The following is an 18,792-nucleotide window of genomic DNA, read 5'->3' as shown; positions in this document are numbered from 1 at the left end:
CAAAAAGACAGTCCCTGCCCCAAAGAGTAGTAGCACCCAAAGTGTCCTAGGTGCTTTCCAGACCTAGTTGCTAATTTCCTATTCTGTAACTGTCTTTCAGCCTCCTCCCTAATACTCTTCATCCATAATTATATCTGATTATCCCCTTAACTTATTTATTTTGTTTGCTTAATTGATTACACTTAATAAACTGTCCTTTGTTTCCTACTCTCTGAAATAGCTTTGCCTGAATTAATTGATTTACTGTTAAATTAATATTTACTTTATTTTAATTGTCCTTCCCCGATGTGAACAGTTTATCTTGTTCCATTTCACTAAATCCCTACATAAGTAAGTGTAATTCCATTTAAAGATGGGCCTGAACCAAAACTCTGGATCCAAATACCTTTTCAAATGTTGAGGATATCTAAACTCTGCAGTATAGATCCATCTCTACTTGTATTAGGCCATTTCAAAGAATTCTCTTCTATAATGGGTTTTAAGCCAACCCTTAAGGCATTGATATGATTTCCAAGAGTTTTCAATATAAACCTCCACTACATGACTATATAATGTACTATTTACTCTGTTGTCAAGCTTTTAGCCCCCATGAAATGTGTATTACCATTTTCTCCTGCATATCAAATTATATTTTCCATTTACTGGCCAGTTTATTTATTTATGTCTGTTTTATATACTGTGACAAAGTTCCTCCTCTATCTTGGTGGGTCCTGCGCTTATTGGCGGATTTTCTTGCCTCAGAGATTCACCATGTGGGTTGGGGAACAGCCCAGAGACCTTCCCCTCTGGAAGAGCCCACAGTCCAGGTCAATTGGGAGGTTTTGGGGGGAACCCTCTACTCGGGGTTCCAGCCCAGGGCCCTGAGGACTGCAGCTGTCTATAGTGCCTCCTGTAACAGCTGCATGACAGCTACAACTCCCTGGGCTACTTCCCCATGGCCTCCTCCAAACACCTTCCTTAGTCTCACCACAGGACCTTCCTCCTGGTGTCTGATAACGCTTGTGCTCCTCAGTCCTCTAGCAGCACATCCTCTCTGCTCCTTGTACCTCTTGCTCCCAGCTCCTCACACTCACACCACAAACTGAAGTGAGCTCCTTTTTAAAGTCCAGGCCCCCTGATTAGCCTGCCTTAATTGATTCTAGCAGCTTCTTCTTAATTGGCTCCAGGTGTCCTAATTAGCCTGTCTGCCTTAACTGGTTCTAGCAGGTTCCTGATTACTCTAGTGCAGACCCTGCTCTGGTCACTCAGGGAACAGAAAACTACTCATCCAGTGACCAGTATATTTGCCCTCTACCAGACGCCTGTACCCCACTGGTCTGGTCTGTCACTATACAGTTTCTTTAAAATCATAATTTACTTATGACTATTCCATTGTCAAATCTCATTTTGCACAAATTCCTTATAAAATAGTAGCAATTTCATTTTATATGGATAGTTTGTTGTATTTACATTAGTACTGAGGTATTTAAAGGACATGTTCATTGAACAGAGTGACTCTGCTTTGAAATTAAAGTCCCTAGTAAGCCTGAACAAGTAATTTATATTTTTTCCAACAAATTTTGCCTTTCTTCCTATTCCCAAAGTGATTGCAAAGTTCTTAAATGTATTTGTTGTTAATTATTATTCTCACGTTTCTTTTGGAATTAATGCAGATCGTTTGAATCATTAAATGTGATCAATCAAATATACAATTTTTGGTTTTTCAAGTAGATTGCAGCTGTATATTCCACTTAGGTGTGTGTGCGCACAGTACACAGGAGCCAGAGAATTTTGCCTAGCAGTACCCATGGGAGTGGGAAGGACAGGGGGTGCTAGTGCCTCATGGTTGTAGCCCCTCCCCTGCCTATATGATGCAGTGCCACCTCAATCTCTCTCAGTTCCTTCTTGGCACCCATGACTGGAGTTGGAGCTCTGTGAGGTTTTCAATTTCTCAATCCTCTGTTCAGTTACTTTTTTCTAGTTGTATGTAGTTCATTAATCCCCGTAGTATAGTGTTAGACTTACTAGTAATTGGTTGAAGTTCCCTGATGATGTCCTCACCAGGGTTTAAACATTGTCTGTCATATGGGGGAACGATCCCCAGTAATGATCCCCACCTGTAGTGCTTGTTGTGGCTAGGGTGAAGCAAATGGCAAAGAACTGAGGTTGATTTGAAGATTGTTCATGAAACAGACTCACGTGGCAAGGGATCTTCTTCTGAAGCAGCATCTGCTTGAACTGGCCACGTGGCCTCCTTTGGCACCAAGGCCTTCATCAGATTGCAGGTCGCCCTTGGGTTTTGCTGCTTCGTGTCCTGGAGCTGTCACCTCTCCGAAGATACAGAGGAGTGTGCCGAGGAAAAGGTTGCATAAGAATGACCGAGGCTACTCCAGGTCCCATCGGGACTCATCTCCTTCCTCCAGAAAGAGTGTGGATCAGCACAGGATTAATGCTGGTGCATGGGATGGAACATGTCCTGTCAACCACTCCTGAGCATCATACCGGGAGGGCAGAGACCCAGTACCATTGACTCTGGGCCCCAGGGTGCCCGTTAGGTCCAGTACCAACAAGGGTGATGCTGTTAATGATTGCTTCCATGCCAGTGGTGTATCAGGCAGCAGTGGACCTCCTTTGCCAGTCTGTCCTGACCTTTTCCTTGGTCCAGGACTGTGCCAGGGCTACATCCTTTATAGCCCCATTGGCTGGGCAGGCACTAAACCTATGGGTCTGTCAGCACTACACCCCGTTGTATCCCTTCCACCCTCAGTGGAAATGGGGCCAGTACCGGATTTGACTCCTCCTTGGTACCTGGAACTTCTTCAGTATCCCTGTCACCGGTGCTGCCAATGCTGCCATGGCAGCAGTCACCACCCTCCACTGCTGCATTATTAGTTACTTTGGTACTGATGCTAACTTCAGGGTTGACACCGCTCCCAGCAATAAAAGCAACAGAGGCATACTCGATACAAATGGTACTGTTTCCATTGTTGGCACCAGCCCCCTCATCATTCTGAGCTATGGACAAGTCAGATTGGTTGCCCTCAGAGCTAGTCCCGATGCTGTCCCCTGAAGCCCGGACTTCTCAGCATCCAAGTCAGGATCTTACTCCTCCTGCTCTCCATTGCCTGAGTGAGGGCCATTCATGGATCACTGTGGGTATCAGGATTGGCGCTCGTCTTGTGGTCAGGACCGGTGCCCCTGGCCGGGCACCTACTGGCCACTAATGTCCTCTTCATACCAGTGGCCTTCATGCTGCCCCTTGGTCACAGAAGTTCCACTCTTTGTCCCGCTCAAAGCCAGGATCTCTGGCCAGATCTGTGGCAGTGACCATCAATCCGCTACAGGTCCAGGTACTGGTGTGTCTTCCCCTTGAGGAGTCTCCAGAGTCATCCTGCCTGGGGTGCGTCAGCCCTGGAGCAGGATCTGGCTCTGACACAGTTAACTGCCTCATTCTCATTCATGGACGATTCCACAGTGCCGGGTTCTTCTTTCCCTTCAGTACTGGAGGATTTCAAGGCATACCAGGACCTATTGCGGTGCTTGGCTGCTTCCCTGGGTATTCAGGTGGTGTTCCTTCAGGAGAACGCCCACAACTTAATGGATATCCTGCAGCTGTTGGCCCCTGAGAGTTTCATCCTCTCTATTAACGATGTGCTCCTTGAGCCTGCTAAGGTCCTCTGGAGCACTCTAGTTTTGATACCACCAGCAGCTAAGCACTTGGAAAAAACGCTACTTTGTTCCCACACAGGGATCTGAGGGGTTTTATTCCCACCAGCCCCTAAATTCCTTGGTAGTAATTGTGGTGAATGATATAGCCTGACAGGACAGGTTTAAGTCCACTCCAAAGGAGAAGGACTCTAAGCAAATGTACCTGATGGGCAGGAAGCTTTACACCTCCTCCTCCTTGCAGATGTGAATTGCTAATCAGCAGGCACTTCTGTTTAAGTACCACTTTATCCGCTCGACAGCTGTGTCTAAATTCACAGACCAACTGCCCGGGGCCTCAATGGAGGAATTTCATGTATTTTGTACCAAAGGCTGCTTGGTGGCTAAGACTTCTTTGCAGTCTGCTCTGTATGTTGCAGATACTTCAGCAGGAGTGATGGCCTCTTTGGTGACCATGAGGAGATCTTCCTGGCTGCAGAATTCGGACACTGCTCCCAATGTCCAGCAGGCCATTGAGGATCTGCCTTTTGATGGCAAGGTTCCGTTCTCAGATAAAACAGATGAGACTCTGCACTCCTTCAAAGACTCTAGAGCTACCCTTCAGTCCTTAAGGGTGTATACACCGGTGGTGAGAAGGCACCACTAAGGGGTCAATAGCAAGAACTGTGGTATCATTCACAGCACACATTTGGGAAGACTTTCCCTCCCCCAAGACAGTGGAAATATCCCAGAAAGGTGCATAGATCCCACAAAAGGAAGCAGTCAGGTTCTGGGTTTAGACAGTCCACACATCTTCCCCTAGAGGCTCCCAAGCACCCATTTTGACTGCTTGGTCCAGAGCAGTGTTCCAGTCATTGCTCTCTTCCATTGCCACAATGCTTGGGGCTCAGTCACGACCAACAGCTGGGTCCTAAACACCGGGAAGTCAACTTTGGTTCCCACACAAAAAATAGAGTTAATTGGAGCCCTAGTAGACTCTGAGTTCGAGAGCATTTCTGCTGACTGACTGTTTTCAGGCAATTAGCCACCTCTGCCTCAGTCTGCAATCTCAGCGTTCCATGACAGTTTGAATCTGCCTGAGGCTCTTAAGGCACAAGTCCCTTGCATGTTGGTGGTCCAGTTCACAATGTTACACCCCTCCAAATGTGCCTCAGAACTCTTTACTGTCCGACTCTTCACTCCTTAGACAGATTAGTTAGTCTTCCTCCACTGATCCTGGACCTCTTACAGTGGTGGATGTTTCTCGAAAATGTTTGTCAGGGTGTTCCTTTCATCCAGCCCTTACCAACCAGGATTGTTGTCACTGATGCCTCCCTGATGGGGTCAGAAGTACATCTGAGGTCACTGAAAGTCCAATATGTGTGGTCAGAGCAGGAGTCTTCTCTGCATATCAGCGTGCTGGAGCTTCGGGCCAGTTACAATGCATGTCACACTTTTCTGATCCATACCGGGGCTCAGCGATTCACATATTTACCAACAATGTATTATTTGAACAAGCAAGGAGGAGCACACTCCAGGATGGTCTGCCAAGAGGCAATCATGTTGTGACAATTTTGCATCAAGGAGAGTATTGCTCAAATGGCTGATGACTTGTCTGAGGTTCATCATCTTATGGACTATCTTAGCAGGAATTTTTTGCTGAGTCCTGGGTGGTCTCTGAAGACAAGCATTCCCCAGAGTATCTTCACAATCCGGGGCATTCTGGTGCTTGGCCTCTTCGTTACAAGGGACAACAGGAAATGTCATCTGTTATGCTCTCAATGGGGGCCTCAGTCTGGGCTCCCTGTCTGACACCTTCCATCTCAGCTATCAGCTCTCTTCTGTGCCTTTCCACAGTCCTGATCATCCCACTGGTCATCCTTAAGCTGAAGGCGGATTGGGCCAAGATCATCCTTATTGCCCCAGTACGGCCGAGGCACTGCTGATTCCCTGACCTTCTGCACTGTCAGTTCAGCCTTCCATACTACTTCCTCTCCATCCCAACCTACTGACTCAGAATCATGGCTGCATCTCATGGTGTGGCTGCTGCATGGCTGATGGAGGAGGAAAAGCAGTGTTTGGCAGCTGTTCAGCAGGCTCTACGCAACAGTAGAAAGTTCTCTATCAGGATGGCCTATTTGCCAAAATGGAAAAAGTTTTCTATGTGATCATTGGCTCGTTGAATTCAAGCAATGCTGGCTTCCATCCAGGACATCTTGGAGTATCTACTGAACCTTCAGTCACCAAGACTTGCGCTTAGTTCATTGAAAGTGGCATTTTGTCCCCCTATTTAGGGAAGATCCAATCCCATGGTAGCAAGATTCCTGAAAATATTTCTAGAGCAGAGAAGACAGAGATGGGTAGGGAGGGGAGTACTGCTACTGCAGCGGATATAAATACTGTCTGACAACCCTACTCTTCCCTGTATCTGTCTTTCCTCCGTCCTGGCTAGTGCCTATTGCTGGAGGCCTGCCTGCCTCACCATCCTTCCTACCAACTTAAGGGATGGCATCCTTGAAGACTGTCTTGCTTGAGCCTATCACACTCAACTACGTTTTGCTTTGGTAATCAGGTCAAGCGACGGAGACAGGAGAGACAAGATTGCACAAATGTTGATGGATAGGCACCCCCAGCTAGAATCACCCAGCTACTAAAACCATCCCTCGACTTCATTGGTTTCTTGTTACTGTATCTATATACAAAATGGAGACACACTAGTCCCTAGGTAATTTTACATGATGCCAGTTCTCCATTATAAGTTTTATGGGCCAGATTTTCAGATGATATAAAATTACATCAGCAGTAGAGCTGCCCTGGATGCAATAATTGTGAGGCATGTTATGACCTATAACTTACAAATTGACATCAGGGTTGGGAAGATGTAAAATTAGTTGTGTGTGTGTAGCTTAAAGGCTTAATGGAACAAAGAAAATATAAGCACACATTTTTTAGGAACATATTGCCTTCCTGTATTACTGATATTAAAAATGAAATTATTTTTAAAATAATTTTTTGCTTGGCAGCATTGCTGGGTTCTTCACTCTTAAAAATCTATCATAGTTTGAGGAATGAAAACAGAAGTCAGTTTGATTTTGATTTATAGTCAGTTTCACTCTCTGTTCTTTAATCACTAATGCAATGCTGATGCCTTATGATTGGAAGGGCTACAGGGGGATGTTTAAATCCAAACAAGCAAAGGAACAACCAAATTAACTCTGTTTTTATATTTCAAAAGTATTTTGTTTTAGCTATAAAAACATTGTTAACATTATTATATTCTGTAAAATATTTGCAATATTGCAAAAAACATCACAAGATTTAAAAATAATAAATGTGGAGTTCTATTCATTTGATTTATCGGTTTTGGACCTTGAGGGGATCACATTTGCAAGCATTTCAACTTAATATCTCTTAAATAGAAGCCCAAATTTTCACATAATGACATGACTCCGGAGGTTTGGGCTTTGAGAAAAGTGAAAACAATCACAAGACTTGCAATGAAATCACACAAGTATTGAAAATATTATATTTACAAAATGGAAGAATGGATAGTAAAAAAACCAAACTTCTAGCTACAGCATCTGTAAACATAATTTAGATTTTAAGATGGCAGGATGGAGGAATGAGTTATGAGCCAGACTATTCCATATTTTCTGATGTTTAGCACTTTACTCGTTGTTTCATCATAGGTGTGACAGAATCTGGCTCTGCACATATCACTTAAACAACTCGTAGTCAACAGAGAGAAAATATAGACAAGTTGGCAATAAGAACTAGAAACTAGCCAAACTTATTGAATTATACTCTGCTCAAGCTGAGGCATTGTGATATTAACGTAATTTCATTATATTTTATTGCTGATTTCTGGGACACTGGTATGGAACACTGTGTGTTCAGATAAAGCTCATCTAAAGTGCCAATTTATTTTTTTCATCTACATCCTCTGGTCCAAGAACCAGTTCCTCAGTCCTAGTGGTAGTGATGGGACCTCTGTTCAAGCCCCTAGCATTTTGTCCCTTTCCACTCTTGTGTCAGAGAACTGCATTCCTGGTAGCGGTAACATCCGCAAGGAAAGTGTGTGTCTCTGATGCAGGCTCTGCTGGCTAGGCCTCCTTCTACACAAATCTTCAAAGAAAAGGTGACTTTACGACCACATCAAAAATTTTTGTCTAAAGTGGTTTCTCAGTTTCATTTGAACCAGGTGGTATACTTTCCTAAGCCACATTCATCTCTAGAAGAGCAGTGTTTCCATACATTAGACATCAGGTGTTGTCTAGCCTTCTATCTGGACAGAACTAAATCATTTCATGCTTCACCTCGCCTATTTGTATCATATGCATATTATATTAAGGGGCAAGCAGCCTCTTCACAGAGAATCTCTGGGTGGATAGCATATGCAATAGTGAGAGAGGGGGTGAGGAAAGGGCTGAAGAGTAATTGGTGGGCATCATCACACTGAGACCACATCTGAAGTAACCTCCTCCTTCCATATGCTCCAGTGTATTCACCTTCTGACCTTCTTCCCAAAGCCTCACTGCAACAACAGAGAGGCTGTGTTACATATGCTGGATGTCAGGAGAACCTTGGTGTTCTACTTGGACAGGACAAAAGAATTTAGGAAATCCCCTAAGCTGTTCCTAGCCATTGCAGACAGGTCCAAGGGCTCTGCAATATCATCTCAAAGACGTTCGAACTGGGTTTCCAACTTCACTAACCAGTGCTGCTATTTTCCTTCTGGCACATGAACATGCCACACAATGTCCATCTCCACTTCTATTGCATTCATCAAGAATGTCCCCATCACAGAGATATGCAGAGCAGCAACCTGGGCATCTGCTCATACCTTCGCAAAACATTGTGCCATTACACATGACAGCCTCCGATGCGATCTTCAGCTCCACGGTTCTGACATCAGTACTAAGTTCGATACAGAAGCACAACCTTCCCCAGGTAATTCTGCTAGGGAGTCACCTACAGTGGAGAACCCATAGGGACACACAAAAGAGAGAGTTACTCATCTAGTGCAGAAGGGATGGTTCTTTGAGATGTATCCCACTCTGGATGCTCCGTGACCTGCCCTCCTCCCCTCTACTTTGGAGTTCTTAAGAATGGGCTCTGTAGTAGAGAAGGAACTGAGGGTGGTTCATCTTGAGGCAGAGCACAAGGCAAGGAGGGCGCATATGCAGGCTGAAAAGACACTGCTATCAAAAATCTCCGATGAGAGGCAGCACCTGGGCGGGGGAGCACATCGAAGAACTATCAACACTGAGTAACTCGTCCTTAGTGTAACTGTGGTTCTTCAAGGTGTGATGCAGAGAGTATATTCCACAACCCATAGGGTGACCAGATAGCAAGGGTGAAAAATCAGGACAGGGGGTGGGGGGTAATAGGCACCTATATAAGAAAAAGCTTCAAATATCGGGACTATCCCTATAAAATCGGGACATCTGGTCACCCTAACAACCCACCCTCCATCCACTCTGCGTCAGCGAACTGTCTCTGTGCATTTGGTGTGCAGGAAATGAGGGGGATCAGGGTGGCGCTGCCTCATATAGTCAGGGGAGGGGCTACGGCCACAAAGCATGAACACCACCCCTCTAATTTTGTTAGGCAAAATTCTTCAGCTCCAGTGCGCTGGGTGTTCACACACTTAGGTGGAATACACGTTTGCATCACATGTCGAAGAACCACAGTTGCAGTAAGTAACCATTTTTTCTCTCCATAGCTCTAACTTGTTAATTAATCAGCCATTCAAAACTGTGACCTTCTAATTCTGTATTGGTTATGAAATTTACAATTCTCATGTATGTGAATTATGTAAGTTATTCAGTTAGGGAACAGAAATAATATTATGTGACATGTAACCACTCAATGGAGGATAAATACATGAATGATTGTGAAGCAGTTAGATACTGTGGTATGGGGGAATAGATAGATAGTTTAAGGGGGGAAGTATTGCAAAAATAAAATGAATACAAATATTCTGCTAATTTTGATTACATTTATAGAATATAATTACTTTAATCTCTGTTGACAAAATAGGAAGATGTTGTCACTATTATAAACTAAACAATTACGTGGAATTTGTGATGTTGACATACTGATATTTGTGATAATCCACATTATTCCACATTCTATGTATAGAAATTATACAAAACCATAGTTACATTAATTTTGCATGCCAATCATAACTGTTAAGTTCTTAATGGTGACCACTGTACTCCAGCTAATTTTAGGCTATGATCTGTACTCAATCACCTCCATTCCTTTTTGGTAACTTCACCAGTCTCATTACATTGACTGTTACTTTGAGTCATTCAGTCATCTGCACCAATTACTGTGTTAATAATATATCTTGAAAACATGTTAGAGGAAGAATCACGATAGAAGTTTTCACTATTGAAATGTTGTCTGCTACTTGTTTTAGAAGCAAAAAAAATTTAGCATTATGACAACGTGAAAGTGACCCAGTGTTAATGAGGCATGGTGGTAATTGATTGTTTTATTTGTTTTTTAGAAAGCATTAAGTAGAATTGAGAAGATTTATTTAAAAGTAAGTTTATGGCAATTTTAATATCTTTTTGTTTTTAGATGTCTGAAATAGCAAAAGAAGATGAAACAGAAACAAAAGCAGAATCCGAGAAGGCTGAGTAAGTTACTTTTACACTATTGTTTATTTTCTTGCTGTTCCTAGATGAGCCGGCCAGAAATAGCCCTGAACAGGCATTGATTGGACTCTCCATTTTACCAGTATCTTGGGCAGCTAGCACAACTCCTCAGAGGCAACAAGCACTTTCACTGAGCAGCAGAGCAGGGACCCTATCCCAGGTGCCACTCTCAGCAATCCATATAAGCCTATTCACAGTCTTATAAAACCCTCTGCAGCTGCTTCTCCTAAAATCCCGAGAAACATTTTTAACATGGCAGCTTTCATTAGTGTGGTATTTACTTCACTTGTTTCCAAGCAGCGGGTGGGGAAGTGTGTGATCAGCTTGTGCTGAAGTATTAAGGTTGATAGTCCTGCCAATTTCTTTGTCCTTTTTGATTGCCTCCTTTTATAACCAGGTGGTCTAGCAAATCTGATGACTCACTTACACAGCTTTCTTGTTCCTGGCATATTTAAACAATTTACTATTATTTTTCTTTATATTTTGGTCTATTATTCAAATTCTCACTTTAGCCCCATTAATTTCAGTCCTACAGATACCTCTTCTAACCTGCTAAGTTTTTGTCCTGTTGTATTTGAATCACTTGGGTTGGAGATTTATTTTTTTTAAAGGATAATTTTGAGGCCCAAATAAATTAGTATAGCTAGCCACTTAACTATGCTGTTTTCTTTCTCAGCCATATACATACCTTCAGTGACTTTAACAAGGTTGACTCTAAAGTTTCCATGATGGTTCAGTGATTTTTAATTTCTTAACTTGTTCCCTTTCAGGCTTTTCTAACTAATTTCCTCATTTTAAAAAAATCCCTTTCTTAGATTTCACTGTTAGAGAATTATTTTGGTATTCTTGTCTGCCCTTACTTCCAACCCTGTGCAAGGATTTTAAGCATAAACATTACTTGCAATGTTACAGTACTTCTCTGGTAATTGTCAACTGCACTTAAACTCTTTTGCATTTCTCTGTACTAAGAATCCAAAGAATCAATTCTGTATGTTTCTCGGTATTAAGACAAAAATAGTCTCTCCTCTTGTATGCTCCAAAACAAGCAGTTCTGGAATCTTTTGTTTATTACACCATTTGTGTTATGACATTAAAGTGCTTTATATTAAGTGGTTCAAATCTCCCATTATAATGGTTTTGTTAGATTTCCCCCCCTCCCCAATCTCTCTCAACTAACTGATTTCAGTCTCCTGACCCAGAGGCTAGTAATGTACCTTATCATATGCCATTGATAAAATATCTAGGTATTCCCCCAATACCAGATAGTCCACCTCACCTATTCTTGGTTTTAGGCTTTTCATATTGTTATGTAGGCATTTATAGCTTTTATTTTTAATACACCTAACTCTTTCTACTGACAGCTTATTTCCTTATTCCTCTCCTGCACTTCCTTCCGATTAAATCATAAGTGCTTCTCTCTCACCATTGGATACACAGATTCCCTTGTACTTCTGCTATTTACTACCATATTTCATTTTCAACTTAAGTACTTTGCAGTACCTGCAAGCCTGCAGCTTAAAAATTCTAGTTTTAAAAATTCACTCCCCTAAATCTTCATTGTCATTGCCAGCAGTCTAAATACTTTTGGTTGATTAAGGAGAAGACCCTGCCTTCTTTATAGAATCCTACTTTCCAAAAAGGTTCCCCAGTGGTTAATAAACATAAACCTCTCCCTTTCTATGGCTGGCCCTCTTGTGCACATCATCAGGGGCATTCCAAAGAAAGTTAATGCAGGAGCCCTGGAATGATGCTTTGTTAGTAATAATGTAAGTAGCTCATAAGACTTCTCTCATATGGGTCTTTATTTCACTGGTACTGCTATATACCAAACCACAAACTCCACTCCATTTCTTTATAATCGACCATCTACTTGCCTCAAAGTTTCAACCCCCTCACACCTTGGTGGTAATTTACCTTACCATTCTCACTGTTATCACACAGTCAGCTATTTATGTTCCTGAAAACTGAAGCCTCTAAAACAACAGTGACTCTTGATACTTGCTTCTCGTAAAGGGAATTACCTGTTCTGTTTATTCCCTCTGAAGCACCTGGCATTGGCCACTGTCGGAAGACAGGATACTGGGCTAGATGGACCATTGGTCTGACCCAGTATGGCCATTCTTATGTTCTTATGAATTCTTTTGTGCAGGAGGGATAATTGTCGTCTTCTACATGTTTTGTAAGGTGGGTCCTTCTGAAGGAAATTTTCCTTTCATTCCTCACTGATGCCTTACTTTTATTATGGTGATTTTTTTGGTTGAAATGAAACCACTCTGCTATGAATCTGTGTGGCACATCCATAAATGTTTCTATCTTCTGTTCAACTTTGAACTCAAGATTCTGCACATAACCTCTGATAATTTTGAATTACTTGCACTGGGATACATACTTCACTTGTTTAGGCAGCAAGTAATTGTACATTTTGCATTTGATGCTAATAACCCCACTTTGAGCTGCTTTTGCCTTTTCTCCATTGATCTCCCCTAAACTCACTAAGTGTATTATTACTATTCTTCCACCTCACTTAGTAGTAAGGTAACTTTTTTGACTCTTGGTTGTATTCTCTAACTGTCACTTCTTGTAGTCACTCACTTCCATTCATCTTCTCTGCAACTAACTCACACTCAAACCAGCCTCTCTTTATCGGGACTGTTTTAATCATAGCATAGACAATGCGGGAACTTACTCGGTTTTATTTCTGTAATCTTTCTTCTAGTATGGAAGATGGTGAGAAACAAGACAAAGCAAAGGAAGAAATACAATCTGAGCATTTGGGAAAGGAGGAAACCAAGAAAAAGAAACGAAGGCATGGACAAAAAATAGAGAAACCTGAGGCAGTTATGGCTAATTTTTTTAAAGTTGTGGAAATTTATCAAACGAAAATGCTCGTAAGTTTTGCTCCCATTCTTTTAGTCACTCACAAGTCAAATAACACAGAGAACAGCTGAGCGTGAGATACAAGGAAGGGATACTGTCAGTTTTTTACAAATTAATTTATTAAAATTGATCATGTTTTTACAGTAGTGCCTAAGGGCCAACCAGTAATGGAGCTCCATTGTGCTAGGCACCATACAAATGCAGAATAGTAGACAATCCCTGTCCTGAAGAACTTAATATCTAAATAGACAAGACAGACACAGGGTCGGGGAAGGGGTGCAACACACAAACAGTGTGAACAGTTGCTCCCTTTACCCCCAGCACCCTACCTTACAAATTGTTCCAGAGCCACTGGTTTCTACCAACTGGAGTCTGGCTAGCTCCTCTGTGTAGTCTTCCCCCAAGGCCACAAGTACACTGTCATGAATATATAGATAAAAAAGAAAGGATCACAAAAATTCTAGACAGCAAGGCTGGTGATTCTACCATGATAGCTGTAATTGTTTTGTTGAACATTGCAGAACATAGTTTAGATTTGACTCTCTTAAATAACTTCCTAACTGCTTCCCCAATTCTGATTCCATGACACTTCTAATTTTGTTTATTTAAATGTCCCTTGTATTTCCAGCATTACTTGGCTAGAAATTTCTACAACTTAAGATTTCTTGCTCTGTTTGTTGCATTTGCCATCAACTTTATACTACTGTTCTACAAGGTAAAGTATTATTTACTGCATTTCATTCTTTGTAGTGTTTTCTACTTATTTTCCAGAGCAGCTGGCTGAAGGCTGGTTTTAACATAGTTAATCTAAACTGGACACCCATTATTATAAACCCTACATGCACTGACTAAAATCAACACTGCCAGCCTAGAAATAATACATCTAAAATTATGTTCTTACCTGAGTTACTAATCATACCTTGAGTAACCTAACATAGATACTTCTGTATTTTATTCAGTTTAAGACAATGAAAACAGACTAATCAGTTGAACTTTTATTTACAGTCATTTTTTTCTTTTGGCTCTAGTGCACTGGCACAATGTGATTGGTTTTGGATTGCAAACCCTGACAAAGGAATGTGTAAATCCAAGCCAAAAAACAAAACAAAACAAAAACCCTCAATCTCTCAAAGCACTTTCAATTTTCTTAAATGTTGCTCTAAAATCTATCCTAAATTGGAACTTCAACTCACATAACTTTTTCTTTAACAGTACTACTTTTTGCATAATACTGGTCACCTTGATTTTCAGCGTGGAAATGGTAACTAAATCGTTTAGGAATCATATTAAGGTCTCTTGTACTCTAGCTGGGTTAGATAACATTTTTGCTTTTCTGTGTGATAGTTCTGTTTTGTCTATTTGTAAAATTTGGCTGCTTTTTCCTCAAAAGTGTTTGGTGCTTTTTTTATTAAAATAGTCACAATTCATTTTTAAAATCTCTTTAAAATAAAACAAAACCAAACAAAAGTAGAGGGTAGCAATGGGGGACTTCAGTGCATTGTTTCCCCCACATTGTCTTCATCTTTAACTATTTCTAGGTGTGAGACGATACTTCAGTCTTCATACCCTTCATCCAGTCTGTTTTCTCACTGAAACGAACAAGGTTGTTAGTGCCTATTGTGAAGATATTTTTTGTGTTGAAGACACCTGTCCACTAGGAACATGTTTTAAATTGATGAGGACGTATAGGCAAATGAATAACAGATGCAAAGGATGGATTTTAAACAGCAGGCTGCAACTTTATTAATTTAACATTGAGATACAGCATGATGTACCGGGCATTTAACAGTTCAGTGTAAGGGTTCCTCAGGGTAGATCCACCTAATTCTACCTCTAGGACTCAGCTCACTTCTGAATCCTCTTGCATTCCCCCAGTCAGGGAGCTAGGAATATCAAGGGGAGACATTAGTCCATGAAGGCGTCAGGTTTCCTCTAGCAGGGGCGGGCAAACTTTTTGGCCCGAGGGCCACATTGGGTTTTGTAAATTGTATGGCGGGCCGGTTAGGGGAGGGGGTCATGGCCTGGCCCCCACCTCCTGTCTGCCCCCCCCCCCCCCCCCGGACTCCTGCCCCATCCAACCTCCCCTGTTCCCTAACGACCCCAGCCACATCCACACATCCCTGCTACCTGACTACCCCTGGACCCCTGCCATCCCATCCAACCCCCCTCTCCTTCCTGACTGCCCCCTTGGGACTCCTGCCCCATCCAACCACCCCTTCTCCCTGTCCCCTGACTGCCCCGGAACCCCTGCCCCTAACTGCCCCCTGCCACCCCATGCAACCCCCCCTCCTTCCTGACTGCCCCCCCCCGGATCCCTGCCTCCATTCAACCCCATTTCCCCCCTGATCACCACCCCGAATGCCCCTGCCCTCTATCCAACCCCCCTGCTGCCTGCCCCCTTACCATGCTGCCTGGAGCACCAGTGGCTGGCGGCGCTACAGCCGTGCCGCCCGGCTGGAGCTCGGCCACGCTGCCACCACGCAGCACAGAGACCGGGGCAGGCCGGGCTCTGCAGCTGCGCTGCACCAGGAGCTGACAGCCCCACCACCCAGAGCATTGCGCCGGTGGCGGAGTGAGCGAGCTGAGGCTTGTGGCGAGGGGGAACAGCAGGGGAGGGGCCAACAACTAGCCTCCCGGGCCAGGAGCTCGGGGGCCAGGCAGGACGGTCCCGCGGGCCGGATGTGGCCCACGGGCCGTAGTTTGCCCACCCCTGTCCTATAGGCACACCAGCGAAATTCTGGTTCTCATTTATCCCTTGAAGCTGGCCCTTTTTAGCTTTTATCCGCATTGAACACCAGCCTCAAGTTGTGACTAACTAATCAGTCTTACCTTTTCTAATATTAAACCATTGAAGTCCTATTGCTTACAACTCAACTGTGCCTCCATGACACTGCACAGAAAGCAAAAAAACCCTATTGGGACTTAGCCATTTGGCTGAACGGGAAAAAATCCTTTTTAATATGAAAATAGGCAATTGGTCATACCAGCAGCACCCTGAAGAACTCAGGTCCTATACTAAAGTACCTAGAAATGTCTGGGCAGAATTTAAACAGGCTATGGGAGGAGTGCGAGAGCCAGTCAGCCCACCTAGTCCCCACAGCCCAGCCATTGGGAGGCAGAAGAACTCTGGAAGAGGGACCCAGCTCCCTGTATCACCAATTATGTTCTCTCTCCTGGGCCACTGGCTCATCCCTGTTGGTCTGACCAACCCTTGGTGGGGGCGTGTGGAAGACATTGCTCAGTTAATTTTGCATAGGTCATCAAACATGCTATCAAATGGTAACAGTTTGGCCACTACTGACCTCTACTGATAACCTAGAAATGAAGGGCCAGTTTCTCTGCTGCATCCAGCCTCCACTGGTCATAGGAGAGGAAAGAGAATTTTGGATTTCAGGGAGCCAGTTATGGTTCCCTGATTCTGAGGCCAGTTTTGCAATGGCCCGGGCAGAGTTTAGAGCAACAAGGAGCTTGTTGACCAGACATTAATGTGAAATGCTAATCAAGTGCTATAGCAAGACTTGTAAACTCTTTAAAGAAGATTGTGAAATAAAGATGTGTGCACAACAAGTGAATTGGTGACAACAACATAGCTTTTGCCCTCTTCCTCTGAGACTAGTAGTCATAAATAGTGTAAATTCCAAAACAAACCCTGAAGTTTGTTATACCAGTCTATCTCAGCATTACATTAATTGTTTATTTAATAAAACATTGGTGTTACCTTTGCATTGTTTTTGCTTTCATTTTTGCCATTGCACACTCTAACAGGGAGATTTGTAAATTGAGCTACCGCTGAATTGCTCCTTCGATGTCAAGTGTGAGGTACATTGACGAGGTAGTGTAGGAAGCCTGCACTCTTCTTGTATCTGTGCTTCTCTTGTTCTGAGGATGAAGAACTTCACTCTTTAGGACTCAGCGCTCATGTAAAGTGCAAAATGATCTTCATAAAAAACAACAACATAGAAATAGGGAGCAAAAAGAGATCTGTGACTAAGAGAATGGAAAAAAGCTTAAGTTATTCCTGTTGCTTTGTGTGTGTATTTCTCCATTCCAGGTGACAGAAGAACCATTAGATGAGTTAGAGGAAGACGCTGATCTGTGGAATTCATTTGAAGAAGAGGAAGATGAAGAGGGAGTGGTGTTTTTTGTTTTACAAGAGAGTACAGGTTACATGGCACCAACACTCAGGGCTCTGGCAATTATTCATACTATCATCTCCTTTGTCTGTGTGATTGGCTACTATTGTCTAAAGGTGAGTTGTGTGTATGTTTGAAACCCAGCTACTTATTCATGTTTGGTAGACATCTAACTCCATTTCACTGTTCTGAGACTTTGAACTCTTCAGTTTCAATTGAATGTAGACAAATACCAAAATCACTCCTCGTAACACACATGAATATCAGAGCTGAGATCAAGATGATTATTTTTGTCTAGATTCTTATAAGCATCCATCACCTTCATATCTGAATGGCTTCCACAGAACTGGTAGGCATCTTACTGCTGTGAGGAAAACATAATACAGTGTAATTTAGTTTAAAATATTCAGAGTTTAAAGCCTAATCAGTCACGTTAAAAGCAGTCAATTTCTCCCTTTATTCTAGCAGGGATTAATCTGAGGGAAGAGAAGTGTTAGTACCTCCCCCTCTTCTCTTGCTTAGAGTTTTGGGTGCGTGATGGCAAGTGTTGTCTGAACAGAGGCTGCCATGTGTTGAATCAATACATTCTTGACCACCATAACCACACACACACCCCAGTTAGCACCACCAACTTTGGAGATATGCTGGCTTGCTCTCAGGGGAGTTTGGAAGCACCCTGCACCAATGCAACCACGCCATAGTAGACTTTCTGGCACCAGGTGCTTTCCACCAAGATTTGTAGGCAGGACAGTGAAGTACAGCATCTAGACTTTGCTTTGATTTCTGTTTTCTGCCAGAAGTTTGGTTTCATTTAACTTTTAGTATAAATACATTTATCTTTTATATAAACAACTTTCAGTGGCTGAAGATGCTGCTGCAAGAGCCCTGACACACCTTTATGGTCACTCCTAAATACAATGTTCTCATCCAAAAGCAACATCAGAACTCATTCTTTATTCCCCTGAGCTGAGTAACCCTCCAAACCCCACCAATGTCCAGAATATCCTGTTCTTAGAATGTACCAGTTCCAAGGCTTGAAATTAGGTAGTGTTCTGAGGGTTAGTTTTACGCTGTAGAGAGACCTAATTGTTTCTAATAAATGTGTGAACCATTACAAGCATTTTAAATATCCCTTTTCCAAAGGTTCCTCTGGTTGTATTTAAGCGAGAAAAGGAAATTGCCAGGAAGTTGGAATTTGATGGTCTGTACATTACAGAACAGCCCTCAGAGGATGACATTAAAGGACAATGGGATCGTCTGGTCATAAACACTCCGTAAGTAAAACAAGATGTTAAAAATCATCTAAAAATAGTATAGCTCACCAAACTTTGCAGTGGAACTTCACTAACACTCATACCACCTAGTCCACACACAAAAATTGGTTATCTTTCCTCATATCTCAACAAAGATTTAATAGCAGATTCTGTTTTGGGGTCTGATATTACTAAAGATCTGTTTACCTAGCAGATACCATATCAGGGAATGTATTT

The 18,792-nt window shown here is 42.7% G+C and overlaps 1 protein-coding gene across 17 annotated transcripts in view; it reads left to right on the top strand.

Annotated features, from left to right (window-relative positions):
• Window positions 1–18,792, top strand: part of RYR3 (ryanodine receptor 3) — a 551,551-nt gene that overhangs the window by 497,076 nt on the left and 35,683 nt on the right. For all 17 annotated transcript variants that reach the window (XM_054027214.1, XM_054027212.1, XM_054027213.1 and 14 more), the window contains 5 exons: window positions 10,216–10,274; window positions 13,009–13,180; window positions 13,798–13,884; window positions 17,221–17,418; window positions 18,446–18,576. In XM_054027214.1, the coding sequence (XP_053883189.1) occupies window positions 10,216–10,274; window positions 13,009–13,180; window positions 13,798–13,884; window positions 17,221–17,418; window positions 18,446–18,576 (647 nt within the window). The remainder of the gene's footprint in view (window positions 1–10,215; window positions 10,275–13,008; window positions 13,181–13,797; window positions 13,885–17,220; window positions 17,419–18,445; window positions 18,577–18,792) is intronic.

Source organism: Malaclemys terrapin, chromosome 4 (genome assembly GCF_027887155.1).
Source record: "Malaclemys terrapin pileata isolate rMalTer1 chromosome 4, rMalTer1.hap1, whole genome shotgun sequence".
Classification (NCBI taxonomy): domain Eukaryota; kingdom Metazoa; phylum Chordata; order Testudines; family Emydidae; genus Malaclemys; species Malaclemys terrapin.
This window is presented reverse-complemented; position numbering and strand designations above follow the sequence as displayed.